Raw genomic sequence first — 15,993 nt, forward strand, 5'->3', positions numbered from 1 at the left:
TCGCCTCCTAGAGCTCATTCCCCTCGCTGCTGCCGGCTGCCCCACTCTGTCCTGGACAGCGTGCCGGCCAGCCACCGTCAGCCATGGTGGGGCCTCGGGGCCTCCTCCTGCTCTGCCTCCTGGCCTTCTGCCTGGCAGACTTCAGCTTCGTCAGGGGGCAGAAGGTGAGTGTGAGCCCGCTGCAGGGGCACATGAAATCCAGGCCCTGCTGGCCAGAGACAGGAGCAGGGAGGGACTGAACACGGAGGGGCCATGGGTCTGGGGACACGCAGAGTAGCTGGTGCCCGTTTGACCTTCTCTGAGCAGGCCCAGGTGGCCAGGCTGTTGTGCCCACCCCGTGGGCTGAGGTCTGTGTCTGGCCACCTGGCAGCAGGGGTGTGTCGGCCTACCCTTCTCTAACAGTGCCTGGCCGGCCGCCGGCCCAGAGCTCCCCATCGGGTGAGGGCATGGAGGCAGGCCCACCCTCCTGGTGCCCTGCCCAGACTGAGACCCAGGTCTCTGTGTGGTGCTTGCCTAGGGACTGGAGATGTAATCACTGCCAACCCCCGAGGGACCCACAAACTGAGATCACATGGAATATGCGCGTGCACGTGTGTGTGCCTGTGTCCAGCTTTAGGAGGGTCTGGAGGCAGGATGAGAGTCACCCGCAGCCAACAGTAACACCCTCCGCCCCAGAGCTGCCGCTGACCAGCCACAGTCCCGGGCACGTCCCTTTGAACCCTTACAGCCTCGCCTGGGGCGATGCGTCCTGCTCTTCCCCTTGTGGGAAGCCAAGGCCCCAGGATGATGGAGACGGGCTGTTCCCACTCTGAAGCCATGCTCTACCCACTGCCTGTGATTCCCCGGCCAGGCAGGCTGGTGAGCAGACAGGGTCTGGTGTACAGCTGTGGCTGGCCCCTCTGCCAGGCCTGTGTGTGCCAGCTGCTGCAGGCTGCAGGTCAACCCAGGCCCCAAGGTAGGGACGTTGTTACCACTGGAGCTTCTGGAAGAGTCTCCCACCCTGTGCCGGGGGACAGAGTCCCTTGGCTGGGACCTTCCTCCAGGTGAGGGACCCTCTCCTGTGAGGCCAAGTTCATCTGCCTCCTAGGGCAGTTGCCACTGTCCCCATGGTACTAATGGGCAGACCGAGGTCCAGAGAGGGGACGAGCATACCCAGGATCCCACCCCCAGGCAGTCCCGCACAGGGACCCAGGCCCCCTGCCACTGTCGGGCTCTTTCTCTTGTACTCCTTGTGGTCCCTCGGAAAGGTGCCACCAGCTTCAGGGACAGGTCAGAGTTGGGGACAGGCAGATGTGAAACTGAGAAGCTGACAGGGATGGGGGAACACCCAAGGGTTCCAGGGCTACGCTGTGCTCTGCAGATGGGCTCCTGCCCTCTCCTTGACTCAGTTTCCCCATGTACACAATGCAAGGGAATTTCAAAGTCCTACCCACCTCCTTATGCTCTGGGCAATGAGAACAGGGGTCAATGAGTGACCTCGGGGTGGAGTTTTTTTCCTTGCCAGAGACCTGTGGCTCTGCCCACCCTAAGTCTGCGCTCTAGGGCTGGGCCTCCGCCAGCCTGGGCCAGGGAAGGGAAGAGGGTCTGGGGGTCTTTGTGGATGGAGAGGCAGCAGTGCTGGCCCATCTCCCACAGCCACTCGGCCCTGTGTAAACAGTCGGCCTTCCCTCCATGTCTGTGCCCTCTGCATCCATGGACCCAACCGACCCTGGGTTGAAAATATTTGGGAAAAAATTGCATTCCTACTGAACATGTCCAGGCTTTTCCCCATTTACATGCATTTACATAGTACTAGGTATTGTAAGTAATCTAGAGGATTTGAAATGTACGGGAAGGTGTGCACAGGTTACATCAGGGACTCGAGCATCTGCAGATTTTGGTATCTGAGGGAGGTCCTGGAACCAGTCCCCCACAGACACGGAGGGACGGCTGTATTAGGATTGGAGGCTCTGAGGCAAAGAGACGTCCCCGGGCCATACATCCAGCAAGCGGCAGCAGTGGAACGCCAGCGCAGATGCAGGCAGTAGAGGCAGGGAGGGCCGATGCTGTGGAGAAGTCTCAGCGCGGTCCATGCCGCAGCCCGGTGCTGAGCACACTCTGCAGGGCGCAGGCAGCTGCGGCCTCGGTCTCCAGCCAGGGTTTGAAGGGAGGGGGGCACCGTCCCGAACCTAGCCCTGTGCCCTGCCTGCTCTGATCTAGGGTCGGGGAGCAGGATGGAGGTCCCTTCCTCTCTGCGAGGGTTTGGATTCTTGGCTTTCAGCCTCAGAAAGTCCCCACTGTCCCCACTTTCTGAGCTGGCACCCCAGAAAGTCTCAGCTTGGGGGGATTTCATCCACCTTCTCACCAAAGGCGTAACACTTTGTGTGTCCTCATCTTCCCCAGCAGTGTCTCCGTGGGAAGCAGACGTTGTGACATAGTTCTGAAGGGCGGGGAGCTCTGGCTCAGGCAGGTCCCAAGGCACCCCAGGACGAAGGGAATCTGATTCAGCACTCAGCCTGTGACCCAGCCTCACTCCACCCCACAGGACCAACAGAGATGTGGGCTCAGGCCACTGACGCTCCTTCCAGCCCCCGGGGCAGAGGCAGGGCCCCACAGCATGGTCCCCGGGGAGGTGCTGATTTGGCAGCTGGTTTATCCGTCCGTCAGCATTTCACACACACTGACGTCCTGCGAGTGTCCACACCGGCACCCAGAGCCCCAGCTTCCTCCGGGGCCCTACCTCACCTTGGCCATGCCCCAGAGTGGGCACAGTGCTCTCTTCCTCGCCCTGAGCCCTACCCAGGGCTGCCCAACATTCCTCTGAGAGCTGGTGCCCCAGCCGGAGTGGTGGCCGTGCTGGCAGCTTTGCCTGGCTGGCCGGGTGGCCTTGAGGGGAGCCCGCTGCCCACCAAGCCTTGCCCTGAGCCAGCAGCTGCTCAGCCCTGGAGTTGCCCAATTTCCTAGTTGCTCCCTGGCTCAGCAAAGATGAGCTCCAGGGTGGGAAATGAGACTTCAGTGTCCCAGCCGCACGGCTCAACTCTGAGGCCGCCCGGAGCCACTTCCCTATTTCCAGACCGCAGAGGCATGAGCGGAAAAGACCAAATCACAGTGGCACACAGGCCCGGGGCCCCGTGTTCCCCAGAGGAAAGTGTTGGGGGCATTATTTCTCCTTTTCTCTTGCTTTGAGAAGCCACACATCTGTCATTCATTCTAGGAAAGGGATGTTCCAGGCTCACTCCCTTTGGACCACAGGGGGCTCAGCATTTTTCTTTTTCTGTTTTTTTTCTTATTTCCCACCCAGTCACAACAGTGAGTTCAGCATTTTTCAAGATGAGAACATCTTGGCTTCTCCAGGCTACGCCCCAAGCCCCCCAGACACCTTCAAGACTCACCTTCCCTCTGCCCCTTCCTCTCACTAGAACCGTGAGTTTAGGTTCTGCCCGTCCAGGGCACAGTGCTGCATGTTACTGGGACTTTGTTGCCATAACAGGTACCCCACGCACCCCAGTGGTGGCCACCAGGAACTATGGCAGGCGTGAGTGGGACTGCAGGGCTGGGGCTTTTGGCAGTGCCCCTGTGCCCACGGCATGGTGGCAGGACACCCTCACATTTTCCATCCCCCACTTAGGTGCTGAGCCCTTCCCCCAGTTCATCCCACCACCACCCCAAAGCCCTCTGGAATGTGTCCCTGCCTGGGCCCAGGCCACCTTCTTGCCCTGCCTACCTCCACCTCCTGTCTCCATGCACAGCACAGACTGAGCCATGGGGCAGCCCTGGACTCTGTCTCCCCCAGGCTCATGAGGCCCTGGTGCCCTGGCCACCAGCCCCTCCAGCCTCTTTCCTCAGGCCACTCTCGGACTTGTCACACATGGTCGTTTGCTCCTTCCCACTCCCAGCCTTTGCTTCTGCTGGCCCTGGCCAACTCTTGTGTATCCTTCAGGTCCCAAATCAACTGTCACCTCCCCCAGAAAGCCATCTGGCCCCCATCCTGGGTGCTCTTGGCCCCCTTAGCTGCCAGCATTGCCCATCGTCGCCTGGACCCCGGGGTCCCGTCTGTGGGTGGGGGTGCTGGGCCAGGCCTAGAGTGAAGGCTCAGTGGCCTGTGACTGCCCAGCCCAAGCACGTGCAGACCACCACCCTGCACACCGCTGCTCACAGGAGCCCAGCCTCTCAGGCCGGGGTGGGGGGTCCTCAGTCTCTGACCCCCAGGCAGTGGAGAAGGCCCTCGGGCTCCGGCAGAGGTCATTCAGGAGCCACGTGGGGAAAGCTCAGAGCAGCGCAGAGGCTGGAGGTGCACAGCTGGAACGCTGTACCACACCCACGCTCGGGAATTGAGGCTGGAATCGCTGTGTTCTCCCAAACAGTGTCAGCTCTGTCGTTTATTGTTTCTTTATTTTCAAATGAAAGGCAAAAATAAGCACTAGGCTGGGAGTCCAGGTGTCAGTCTCCTCCCCTGATAAGGGCTAAGGCGGAGCGACAAGGCTAGATTCTCTGTCAGGTGTAGACTCCGAGGTTCCCGGGCGGTGAACACAGGAACTCACTGTGGCCTTAGCCGCTCGTGCCAGGCAGGTTTCTCAGGGCCTTCCCCACCCTCACTGCGTTCTCGCTGAACAGATGGGAAATTGAGGCCTGGGAAGTGCTGGGCCTTGCCGCACTCAGGACAGAGGCAGGACTGGGCACAGGGTCCAGGCCCCTCACTCTACCCCTGCCTGTGGCCCAGGTGCGGTCCAAACGCTGTGACACAACGACCAAGTATGTCACTCACGTACCCTGCACCTCCTGCGTGGTCATCAAGAAGCGGGCGTGTCCTGTGGGCTGGCTTCGAGAGCTCCCGGAGAAGATATCCCAAGACTGCCGGTGCGAGCTGAGCCCCGTCCTTGCGGGCGGCAAGGACCCGAGGGGGCACTTGCTTACTCATGCACCTGCGGACTCCCTGGGAGGCAGAGACCGGGAGGGAGGAGGGTGTGAGGGCCGAGGGCAGGTGGGGCTTATTGGGCACTTACTAAGTGCCAGGCCCTGTGCTCAGCTCCGGCCAGGCAGGGCAGGGAGGGGTGGGAAGCCCGTGTGGGGAGGGGCTGTGGGTGGGAGCCACTCCCACCACCCTGCCCATCTCTGCCCCCAGCTACGAGGTGCAGCTGGGGGACTCTGTGGTGTCCATGATGGGCTGCAGCCGCGAGTGCTGGAAGGACGTGGTGCAGAAGGCCTGCTGCCCCGGCTACTGGGGCTCCCAGTGCCACGGTACATGGGGGCCGCCCCGCTCCTCACTCCCCAGCCCCACCCCGAGCTCCCCTCTGCAAGAGCGGCCTGTGTTCCCCTTCAGCTTGTTCTTCTAATGAGCCCTTAACTGAGAGCCACCAAGGCTTGGCTCCTAGCTCTGGCTGCCCTGGTGGAGGGACTGAGTCTGGGGCTGGCCAGAGCTGCTGGGGTCAGAGGTAAGTGGAGGGTTCTGAAGACAAAGCTGAGCTTTGGGGGGTCCACAGAATGCCCCGGGGGGGCTGAGACCCCCTGCAACGGCCACGGGACCTGCCTGGATGGTATGGCCAGCAACGGGACCTGCGTGTGCCAGGTAAGAGCCGGGCAGAGTTGAGGTAGGGAGCTGGGAGGGGCCGCGCTGAGTTGGTGCATCCACCACCAGGAAAACTTCAGCGGCTCAGCCTGCCAAGAGTGCCGGGACCCCAACCGGTTCGGGCCTGACTGCCAATCAGGTGAGTGTTTGCCAAGCAGGCGGGCAGGGCCAGCGACTACCTGGGGGCCCAACACCCAGGTCCCACCTCTTCTGCCCCGTCCCAGCCCCTCAGCCTTGCACTACCCCTTCAGGAACACGTGTTTTGCTTCGTCATACCTCCAGGCCCTTGCACATGCTATTCTCCTTAGAGGCTTCCTCCAGGAAGCCCTCCCTGAACCTCCAGGCTGGGTCAAGTGCCTTCTCTGGGTTCCCACCACACCTGTGGTCCTGTGTCACAGCTCTGCACTCCCAAGGCTGTACCTTCTGGGCTGCGTTCTGAAAATGCAGAGGGCAGGGACCCTGCGTACCTGGGCAAGGCTAGGGTCCCACCTGTCCCTGTGTGTCCCTCCCAGCGTGCAGCTGTGTACACGGCGTGTGCAGCCATGGCCCTCTTGGGGATGGAAGCTGTCTGTGCTTTGCTGGATACACTGGTCCCCGCTGTGACCAAGGTGAGCAGTGCCACTGGGGCAGCAGGTCCACTGTGGCCAGAGCAGGAGAGGCCACCTGGGTGAGAGATGGGGCCTTAGCCTCGGCAGGGGAGGGGTGTCATTCAGGACCTCTGCTGTCCAGAGGCCCAGAAGAGGCAGGGCCCTGCTCAGAGGCCCACAGCAAATGAGGCAGAGCATGTTTGTTCCGTGCTCCCCACAAACCTGGGCTTTGGGCCATTGCAGTGCTCTTTCCTCTCTGCCCAGAGCTGCCCGCCTGCCAGGCCCTGCGCTGTCCCCAGAACTCCCAGTGTTCTGCAGAGGCCCCCGCCTGCAGGTGCCTGCCTGGCCACACCCAGCAGGGCAGTGAATGCCGAGGTAAGCCTTTGACCCCGAGGCTGGGGACCCCGGCTCAGGGTGGGTGGAGCTGGGAGGGCACCCTTTTGGCCCAGCAAGTGCAATGCGGCCATCTATAGGGAGGGAGAACTATCACTCGGGGGGCGCAAGGCCTGTCCTCAAGGCCTAGGTCAACTTATGCACTCCAGCTTCTGGCGATCCTGGTGGAAGATGCGAAGACGACAGGGCCCCTGGGTGCTCATCTCATTCAGGCCCCTTTTGTCCTGGCAGCGCCCGACCCCTGCCAGCCGTCACCCTGCTCCCCACTGGCACGGTGCTCGGTGAGCCCCAAGGGGCAGGCTCAGTGTCACTGCCCTGAGAACTATCATGGCGACGGGATGGTGTGTCTGCCCCAGGACCCGTGCACCGTCAACTTTGGTGGCTGCCCTAGCAACTCCACCTTGTGTTTGTACCACAAGCCAGGCAAGGTGAGCCAGGGCACCGGGCTTGGACTGTCCCCACAGTGCACCCACTCACACTGGCCATGGGACCCTGAGCAAATCATGGGCCCTCTGGGAGCCTCAGTGGCCCCACTTATAAGATGGGGAGAGGACGACAGGACCTCCAGGACCCTCTTCTGGGAGGGCGGTTGTGGGCACCAAGCAGGGGTCTTCGGGGATGGACATGGTGTCTCCCGCTGCCCCACCGCGGCAGGCCTCCTGCACCTGTCGGCCAGGCCTGGTCAGCACCAACCGTGGCACCTCTGCGGGCTGCTTTGCCTTCTGCTCCCCGCACTCCTGTGACAAGTCAGCCACTTGCCAGCTGACCCCCAGTGGGAAGACCAGGTGGGCACAGGGGCCTGAGGCAGCGGAGGGGGTGCAGGTGGGCAAAGTGGGGCGGGGGCTGGGCCAGTGCGCGCACGTGTGCACCTCAGCCCGAGGCCTGCAAGAGGGGTGGACGAGGGCCGGGAGGCAGCACTGGCCACAGCCCCACCCTAAAGGCTCTCCCTGGGTCCCCAGCTGTGTGTGCAAGGAGGGCGAGGTGGGCGATGGGCGTGCCTGCTACGGACACCTGCTCCACGAGGTGCAGAAGGCCGGCCAGATAGGCCTGGTGCCCCTGTTGCTCAGAGCTGCCGTGGCCATGCTGGGTGTGTGACCCCGCCCCTTGCCCCGGCGGAGCTGGCAGGGAGGGAGGGTGGACTCTGTGGATTTCCGTCCCTCTGCCCGAGAGCTGTGGAAGCCAAGAGTGGGTTGTGGGGGGTGTATGATGGGAGCTGCCCCCGACCCTCCATCTACCCCAAACCTAGGCCCCAGCTCCCCCAAACCTAGGATTGATACCTGTGGGTCTTCCCACACCCAGTTGTATTCCCCCAGGGTCTCCTCAGGTCTGCTCTGATGTGCCCTCTCTGCCCCCCAGACCAAGGCTGCCGGGAGATCCTCACCACGTCAGGCCCGTTCACCGTGCTGGTGCCGTCCTTCCTCTCCTCCAGGACCATGAATGTGAGCCCCTTCCTGTCGCGAAGCTGGCCACTGACCTTGCTGCCTCCCCTGGGTGCTGCCTCAATCATTAGGACCCTGAGAGAGTCCACTGCTCACACTCTGGGCAACAGAGGCCTGGAGGCATCTTGTCCCCTCCACTGCTTGGGCTGGGTGGCTTGAAGAGGACTGGCCACCCTGGGCTCACTTGGCACCCCCATCCCCTGCATCTGCAGGCATCCCTGGCCCAGCAGCTCTGCAGACAGCACATCATCGCAGGGCAGCACATACTGGAGGACATAGGGACCCAGAAAACACGAAGGTGGTGGACACTGGCCGGGCAGGAGATCACTGTCACCTTCAGCAGCTTCACGGTAAGGGAAGGACCCCAGCCTGGGGGACCAGAGGAATCACAGGTGGGGGACACAGCCTGGGCAAAGGCGTGCAAGCGGGAAGGAGCCTTGGGACGGAGGCTGATGTGTGGGATCTGGCCTGACCTCTCGTGTCTCAGCAGAAGTACACCTATAAGTACGGGGACCAGCCCCAGCAGACATTCAACATCCAAAGGGCCAACTATGTAGCAGCCAATGGAGTCTTCCACTTGGTCACTGGCCTGCGGTGGCAGCCTCCCTCTGGGACCTCTGGGGATCCTACGGTGAGCTGGCGCCTTCCCCTCCCCTCCCCTGTGCTGCTGGGTGACCTTGGACCCTGCAGAGTTCAGGGAGGGAGGAGTCAGGAGCAGTTCTGCGCAGGGCTGGAGCACAGCTCCTTCCCCCGGTGCCGAAGCAGCCTCACCCCCTTCCCTGGGACCCTCACACTTGTCCCTTCCTGCAGAGAACTATTGGCCAGATCCTTGCCTCTAACGAAGCCTTCAGCCGGTTTGAAACCATCCTGGAGGTGAGCTGGCGGGCGGCAGGGGCCGGAAAGGGGGCAATCCCAGCCCCTCTAGGCTGCTGGTCCAGGACTCCTCATTTTCCCAGAATCTGCCCCACGGTGACCTGGGGTTCTGGAGTAGCATGGCCTTTGCCCACGGCCCCCTCCTGGAGCCTGAGGCTCTGTGGCAGTATGGACTCACTGTGCACATTTCCCACTTACTCAGTGGGAGTTCCCTGCGGGCCAAAGGCGGCAGGGCCCGGGTGGGGCTCAGAGGTGGAGGCCGGCCACAGAGCCCCGCTGAACCTCCCTTGCACCACAGAACTGTGGGCTGCCCTCCATCCTGGATGGACCTGGGCCCTTCACAGTCTTTGCCCCAAGCAACGAGGCCGTGGATGGCTTGCGTGATGGCCGCCTGATCTACCTCTTCACAGCCGTAAGCTCCGCAGGCAGGAGGGGCTGCGGGTATGCGGGCACCAGGGCCTCCACCTTTCCCCCTGGGGCCTCCAGGAACCAAACCCTCTCTCCCTTGCCAGGGTCTCTCCAAACTGCAGGAGCTGGTGAGGTACCACATCTACAGCCACGGCCAGGTGAGAGGTCTTCTGGGAGGGGGGCCGGCTGGCACCTGCTGCTGGGCTCCTGGGGTGGGGTATCTGTGGGTTCTGGTCTTCCCAGGGGCCCCATCTCCCCTCCATCTCCTTTCCCGCCCATCTGGACTACTGTAGCACAGAGGAGAGCCTGGGGACCAAGGGGGTAGCCGTGGGTCACCTAGGCAGGACTGGGCATGGCCGCCAGGTGTGGCCAGTGCCCAGCCTAAAGCCACACTGTCCCTCATCCAGCTGACTGTTGAGAAGCTCATCTCCAAGGGTCGGGTCCTCACCATGGCAAACCAGGTGCTGGCCGTGAACATCTCTGAGGAGGTGAGATCCGTGGACATCTGGAACGAACGGACCAGTACAGGGGCTGGTGATAACCGGAGTCACTCAGCCCCTCTCAGGCCTGCCCGTGTGCTCTGAGCCCTGTGGCACACAGGACGCTGTGCGAGACCCTGGTGGCTCATGTGGAAAGTAGGGATAGATCAGATTCCTGTCCTGGGGCCCACTGGGGGACAGGGGCTGGACTCCCAGGAGGAGGAGGGTAAGCATATGGCAGCAGGCTCCGTGTGGTGGAAACCGCGTGGGTAGGGCCTGGAGGGTGGAACAGAATTGCCGGCTAGTGCAGAGGGGAAGAGGTGGGCACAGCAGGTCGGGCCTTCAACATCAATCGCACGGAGCCACGCCACCCTCACCTGGGTCCGCCCCTCCTTCCCTGCCAGCTCCGCGGCAGTGGAGGCGGGTGGTAAGGACCAGGTGGGGTCTGCTGGGCTGGGGGTGGCACAGAGAGTCTCTGCTGCAGGGGCGCATCCTGCTGGGACCTGAGGGGCTCCCGCTGCGGAGAGTGGACGTGCAGGCTGCCAACGGTGTGATCCACATGCTGGAGGGTGTCCTGCTGCCCCCAACCATCCTGCCCATCCTGCCCAAGCACTGCAGCGAGGAGCAACACAAGATTGTGCCGGTGAGTGTCAGCCCCCGCCGGGGCCAGTCACCATCTCCCCAGGCAGACTCCCCAGCTGGGCCACCTGGACTCCCCCACACCCTGCCGTCCCAGCCCTGTGGACTCTGCCTTTGAGGCTTTACGCACCCACCCTGCCCCTGCCGCTCTGCTCTTTCTCGGACGCCAGCTCTGCCCTCTGCCCATGATGCCAGCCCGAGCTGTCCTGTCCCTCAGGCCTTGGCTCACGTCCCTTTCTCAGCCTTTGCTGAGTAAATCAGCAGTGACTAGCCTCTCTCCCTGTCCTCTCCCCGCCCACCCTGCCCAGGGCTCCTGTGTGGACTGCCAAGCCCTGAACACCAGCACATGCCCCCCCAACAGTGTGAGACTGGTGAGCTCCCCTTGGCCCAGCCCTCAGGGCCCCTGACTCCTGGCTGCCTGGCGAGGTGTCTGCCCTGGGTCATAGCAGGGAGAGTAGGGGCTGGGAGGCCAGGCCAGACCCGGAGGCTCAGGGCCTCACAGCCCCACCGAGGGTGGGAGCCCTGGACCCAGGGGGCTGAGGTCCCTTGACCAGGGCTCCCTGGCAAAGGGGCTGGCCCAGGACCCACACCGGCTGACCAGCCTTGTGTGGCCCACCCCAGGACCTCTACCCCAAGGAGTGTGTCTACATCCATGACCCTACTGGGCTCAACGTGCTGAAGAAGGGCTGTGCCAGCTACTGCAACCAGACCGTCACGGTGAGCCTGCACACCTGCCCACCTGGTCCCTCCCGCTGGGGCTGAGCGGGCTGCTGTCCTCAGAGAGCGGCATTGCAGTCCAAGGGCGGAAAGGGTGTCACAGAGGGGCCTTACCCACTCCCTTGCTCTAGAGATGGGACAGGGAGCAGAAGCAGCCTGGCCAGGGAGGACTGTGGCCCAGAGAGACCCTCAGACATGCTCTGTCTCTTACAGAAACTTGGCTGCTGCAAAGGATTTTTTGGGCCCGACTGCACACAGTGTCCTGGGGGCTTCTCCAACCCCTGCTATGGCAAAGGCAATGTGAGTCCCATACTCCCCTGGGGGGAGGCATGGGGAAGACAGGGGACTCCCTGCTGAGTTGGCCAGTGACTGGCTCTGTGTCTGGACCAAGCCTGCCTCTCTCTGGCCTTAGGGTCCTCATATCTAGGCAATGAAGATTAGATCAAATTATTTCTCATTTTAATTAAAAATAATTAGATTTTTTTCCATTTATTTTCAAAAATGCAACTTTCTTTTGTGTTCTGTTTCTGCCACTTTGTAATATCAGGGTTACTTTAGCACCTGGCTGTGAAAGAACACAGGAGTTACGTGTTTCCAGGTTGAGCACAAGTCACCTATGATGCCTGCAGGGCCAGGTGCCTTTTAGGGGGCTAGGTCTTTGGCAGCATCAGTGATTTTGAAAGTCCCTTCCAGGGTGAGCTCTATGGGGAGCAGGAGCTCGGAGCTGGGGAAGGGGATGTGGAGAGTCTCTTTCCCATAACTGATCTGCCTCCTGCCCACCCTCCAGTGCAGCGATGGGATCCAGGGCAACGGGGTCTGCCTCTGCTTCCCAGACTACAAGGGTATCGCCTGCCACATCTGCTCCAACCCAAACAAGCATGGAGATCTGTGCCAGGAAGGTGGGTGGTCCTGGCCTAGGCTGTCTCCTGGGGAGAAAGAGGGTCTGCTTAGGAAGGGGTCTGGGGGCTCCCAAGAAGGGAAACAGGGCCCCAGGAGGAGAAATGAAGGCCAGAAGGAGTGGAGGAAGATTTAGGAACACAAATAGATGCTGTCTCCCTCACCCGTGCCAGGAAGAGAACTGTGGTTTAATCTAAGGCATGCAGGATTTACGTCAAACACACTGAAGAACTTCCTGGTGGGGGGAGCAGGGCAGCTAGAATGGAAAGATTGAAAGCTCAGAATGCCCCTCACATTTCATGTGCCTGTCCATCAAGTCTGGGATGACCTCTGATTTTGTGACCCTGAAGTAAAATCTATACTGGCTGCCCTATTCCAAACCTCCCTCCACCAACCCATCCTGGCTCCCAACCAGTCCCGCCTCCTGCCTCAGTTTCCCTGCTCGCATCTCATCCCTGCAGACTGCGGCTGTGTCCATGGTCTCTGTGACAACCGTCCAGGCAGCGGGGGTGTGTGCCAGCATGGCACATGTGTCCCTGGCTTCACTGGCCGCTTCTGCAATGAGACAGTGGGGGACTGTGGGCCCACGGGGCTGGCCCAGCACTGCCACCTGCATGCCCGCTGTGTTAGCCAGGGGGGTGTCGCCAGGTGAGGACTCGCGCTTCCTCTCTGCCCCATCCGCAACCTTGCCTCTAGCCTCTTCCAGAGGCTCACCGGAGGCCCCTTCTCCACCACCCCCCAGATGTCTCTGTCTCGATGGCTTTGAGGGTGATGGCTTCTCCTGCACACCCAGCAACCCCTGCTCCCACCCAAACCGTGGAGGCTGCTCGGAGAACGTCAGTCCCCTTGCCCCTTCCCTGAAGTTCTGACGCGGGGGCGGGGAGGTAGGCCTTCCTGGCCCTCTACCCATGGCACTGTGTCCCTGAGTTATTTATCCATGGCTCTCACAGGCTGAATGTGTCCCTGGGCCCCTGGGCACCTACCACTGCACATGCCACAAAGGCTGGAGTGGGGATGGCCGCATCTGTGTGGCCATTGATGAGTGTGAGCTGGCCGGGCGAGGTGGCTGCCACACCGACGCTCTCTGCAGCTACGTGGGCCCTGGGCAGGTGAGGCGCAGCAGGCCCAGGGACGGCAGAATGGGGTGGGGGCTTCTGTTCTGGAGGACTCTCTCCCTGCTCCACTCCTGGAGTCACATGCTCAGTGTCTCAAACCTCAGCTGCACGTGGGAATCCAGCTCTGACCGGCTGAGTCGTACCACCTGGGGTTAGTTCACTCATCCACTCACTGGGTTCCCACGTGTCGTCAGGCACCTGTTGCGTGCGAGTCGCTGTTCTAGACTCAGGGGATGTGATACTGAGCAAAACAGGAAGAGACCCCTGCCCATGGGAGCGACATTCCCAAATCTTTAGGCTCATGGAAATCCAGCTCTGGAACTTTGAAGTCTCAGATTCTGGTCACAGGCTCTTAGAGGCCTTTCAGGCCTGGTGAACCCAAGTTCTGACAGGCATTGAAGGACACCTAAAATGCCAAGTGGGAGGCCAGGCCTTGCTTGTTCAGGTCAGCCTCTGCATGGCCCAGGCCCGTGCAGGGACCCAGGGGGTTCTCTGTCCTCCCAACTCCACGATGGCCTTTGGGCACCAGCCCATGGGGCCTTAGCAGTATGAACTCAGATGGTGTGAGAGCTGGAGCTCCAAACCCCATCTGAGCCTTAAAATTCAGAACGGAGTTGTCGAATGAACAGGTGAGATGCCCCCAACTTCGAAACAAGGGCCGCTGAGATCTGGCAGGGAAGCGGTCTCACTGCTTAGTCACCTGCAGTGTGGACAAGCCCAAGGGCTACTGGTGTTCACTGGGAGGGATCAGAGCAGCTGAGCAGGGTGGCAGTGAGGGAGGCGGGATCTGAGCCACCATCCCTGGGACTGGCCTTGGCAGATACCTGCCCGCTTGCCACAAGCCGCTGGCCTCAGCGGTCCCGGCAGGGCTCCAGGTGCAGAGGGGCCCCAAGTCTCCGTGGATGCTCCCCTGCCAATGCCATTGCTTTCCAGGACCATCCTGAGAGCCAGTTTCCCCCCAGGGCCTCAGTTTCCCTGTGCAGAGCACAGATCTCCAAGAGGAGGCGCTAGGAGAAGCTCCTCTGGGGTCTGGGCAGGCTCCCTGGGGGCAGTAGCCAGTGAGAGCCAAGGAGTGGAGGAGAGGGTCGGGGGCTCATGGCGCGAGGAGGCCCTCTGTTCCTGACCTCTCCAGAGCCGGTGCACCTGCAAGCTGGGCTTTGCCGGGGATGGCTACGAGTGCAGTCCCATCGACCCCTGCCGGGCAGGCAACGGTGGCTGCCATGGCCTGGTGAGGGGGTGTGAGGGCTCAGAGCCCTGGGGAGGCTTCTGGGGTGGGCTTGGGCTGCAGCTCCGTCCCTGTCCCTGTTTCTCTCCCTCCCTCTCTCTCTCTAGGGGTCTCCTGTCAGGATCGGGATCTTTCTAAACTCCAAATCCAACCATATCCCTCACTTGTTCACAGAATAAAGCCTTCTCACCTCCTTATTAAGGCCACGGGCCCTGCACATGCCAGCCCAGCCTCCCCACCCCAGCAGCCCCTCTCTGATCCACCCCCAGTGCATGCTCCTCTGGCCACTCTGAGCTCCTCCCTGCCCGGCCTTGTTTTTCTCCATCCCATATACCCTGAGTCGCTCCCCCTGCTCTCAGCTCAGGCTCCTGAGGGTACAGGGCCTGCTAGGTGCTCCCACAGCCTTGGGCATCCCCCGACCCATCTGTCATGATGGGGGCCGATGCCCACATCAAATGCCCCATGATCCTGGCATGCAGGGCCAGGCACGCCCAAGCCATCCCATGAGCACAGATGGGGTGGCTGGACAGGCAGAGAGATGGGGGTGGGGCCAGCTTGCCACATGGGTACTGAATAGAGGGCCTTGTCTCTGCCCCACCCCCACCCTAGGCCACCTGCCGGGCAGTGGGCGGAGGTCAGCGGGTCTGCACATGTCCCCCTGGCTTTGGGGGTGATGGTTTCAGCTGCTATGGAGACATCTCCCGGGTAAGTGGTGCTCATACTCGTTTCCTGTCTTCCCTATGCTTGGGGAGGGGTCCTCTTATGTACCTCTAGTGGGAAAGGGGGGTGCTTGGGTCCTTGGTGGGGAATGGCTTGAATTTGCCCTTAGGCACGTGACCTCAGCTCTTTCCATCCCCTTAGGAGCTGGAGTCAAATGCTCAGTTCTCTGGCTTCTACCAGTGGTTCAAGGTAGGACAGGGCAGAATGCTGGGGTTGGGGCTCAAATCTAGGAGGCCTGCCTGGAGGTGGGGTGCCACATAACATCTTTAAGAGCTGGAGGTGGGGTACAGGCCTGGAGGCCTGGAGCAAGTGGTCTCTAGACTGCCTTCATCACTCCTCCTGTCCCCCACTCACCGTGTGCATGCAGAGTGCTGGCATCACGCTTCCTACTGATGGCCGCGTCACAGCCCTGGTGCCCAGCGAGGCTGCGATCCGTAGGCTGAGCCCCGAGGACCAAGCCTTCTGGCTGCAGCCGAGGGTGCTGCCGAACCTAGTCAGGTGGGGTAGCCTTGGCTGGGCCATAGGAGGGGCCTTCAGTAGGGACCCAGCCCCTACCCAGAGGGTCCTCAGCCTGGCATGTGCCCACCCCTTGGGGTAGGGCCCAGTCCCAAGGGTCTCTGTTAGTTATGCTAACCTATTCCATGACCTCCTATAAACTGTACCCCTTCAGGGCCCATTTTCTTCAGGGCGCCCTCTGCGAGGAAGAGCTAGCCCGGCTAGGTGGGCAGGATGTGGCCACCCTGAGCCCCACCACGCGCTGGGAGATTCACAACATCAGTGGGGTATGTGGTGAGCTCTGGGCAGTAGAGGTGACCAGGCAGAGCATGGGAGGGAGCTCGAGTGGCTGCAGGCTCCCTCACACCAGGGCCTCCGTGAGATGAGACTGGGCTCCCCTGGCCCTGCCCAGAGCTGGGTTCAGAAGATGTGCTCAGGACACCTTGCTGATGGGCAGTATG

General features: G+C 61.6%; 2 protein-coding genes across 4 annotated transcripts in view; both read left to right on the plus strand.

The window, feature by feature from the left end:
* STAB1 (stabilin 1) overlaps positions 1-15,993 on the plus strand; it is a 27,028-nt gene continuing 11,035 nt past the window's right edge. For 2 of the 3 annotated variants that reach the window (XM_012665677.1, XM_012665692.1), the window contains exons 1-30: positions 20-164; positions 4,700-4,836; positions 5,102-5,217; positions 5,460-5,545; positions 5,615-5,684; positions 6,058-6,153; positions 6,397-6,507; positions 6,757-6,953; positions 7,180-7,310; positions 7,485-7,612; positions 7,882-7,964; positions 8,177-8,314; positions 8,452-8,595; positions 8,775-8,837; positions 9,136-9,249; positions 9,350-9,403; positions 9,653-9,733; positions 10,209-10,367; positions 10,672-10,734; positions 10,985-11,080; positions 11,294-11,380; positions 11,868-11,979; positions 12,439-12,625; positions 12,720-12,813; positions 12,928-13,086; positions 14,225-14,320; positions 14,927-15,022; positions 15,179-15,226; positions 15,405-15,535; positions 15,708-15,819. In XM_012665677.1, coding sequence (XP_012521131.1) covers positions 84-164; positions 4,700-4,836; positions 5,102-5,217; positions 5,460-5,545; positions 5,615-5,684; positions 6,058-6,153; positions 6,397-6,507; positions 6,757-6,953; positions 7,180-7,310; positions 7,485-7,612; positions 7,882-7,964; positions 8,177-8,314; positions 8,452-8,595; positions 8,775-8,837; positions 9,136-9,249; positions 9,350-9,403; positions 9,653-9,733; positions 10,209-10,367; positions 10,672-10,734; positions 10,985-11,080; positions 11,294-11,380; positions 11,868-11,979; positions 12,439-12,625; positions 12,720-12,813; positions 12,928-13,086; positions 14,225-14,320; positions 14,927-15,022; positions 15,179-15,226; positions 15,405-15,535; positions 15,708-15,819 — 3,270 coding nt within the window. In that variant the 5' untranslated portion in view covers positions 20-83. Of the gene's footprint in view, positions 165-4,699; positions 4,837-5,101; positions 5,218-5,459; positions 5,546-5,614; positions 5,685-6,057; positions 6,154-6,396; positions 6,508-6,756; positions 6,954-7,179; positions 7,311-7,484; positions 7,613-7,881; positions 7,965-8,176; positions 8,315-8,451; positions 8,596-8,774; positions 8,838-9,135; positions 9,250-9,349; positions 9,404-9,652; positions 9,734-10,208; positions 10,368-10,671; positions 10,735-10,984; positions 11,081-11,293; positions 11,381-11,867; positions 11,980-12,438; positions 12,626-12,719; positions 12,814-12,927; positions 13,087-14,224; positions 14,321-14,926; positions 15,023-15,178; positions 15,227-15,404; positions 15,536-15,707; positions 15,820-15,993 lie in introns of all 3 variants that reach the window. The other variant, XM_012665683.1, reaches the window with a different exon arrangement.
* SMIM4 (small integral membrane protein 4) overlaps positions 14,937-15,993 on the plus strand; it is a 26,857-nt gene continuing 25,800 nt past the window's right edge. The window contains exon 1 of the mRNA XM_012665712.1: positions 14,937-14,959. The gene's annotated coding sequence lies outside the window, so the exon portion shown is untranslated. The remainder of the gene's footprint in view (positions 14,960-15,993) is intronic.

Source organism: Propithecus coquereli, unplaced genomic scaffold (assembly GCF_000956105.1).
Source record: "Propithecus coquereli isolate 6110/MARCELLA unplaced genomic scaffold, Pcoq_1.0 Scaffold1, whole genome shotgun sequence".
Lineage (NCBI taxonomy): Eukaryota > Metazoa > Chordata > Mammalia > Primates > Indriidae > Propithecus > Propithecus coquereli.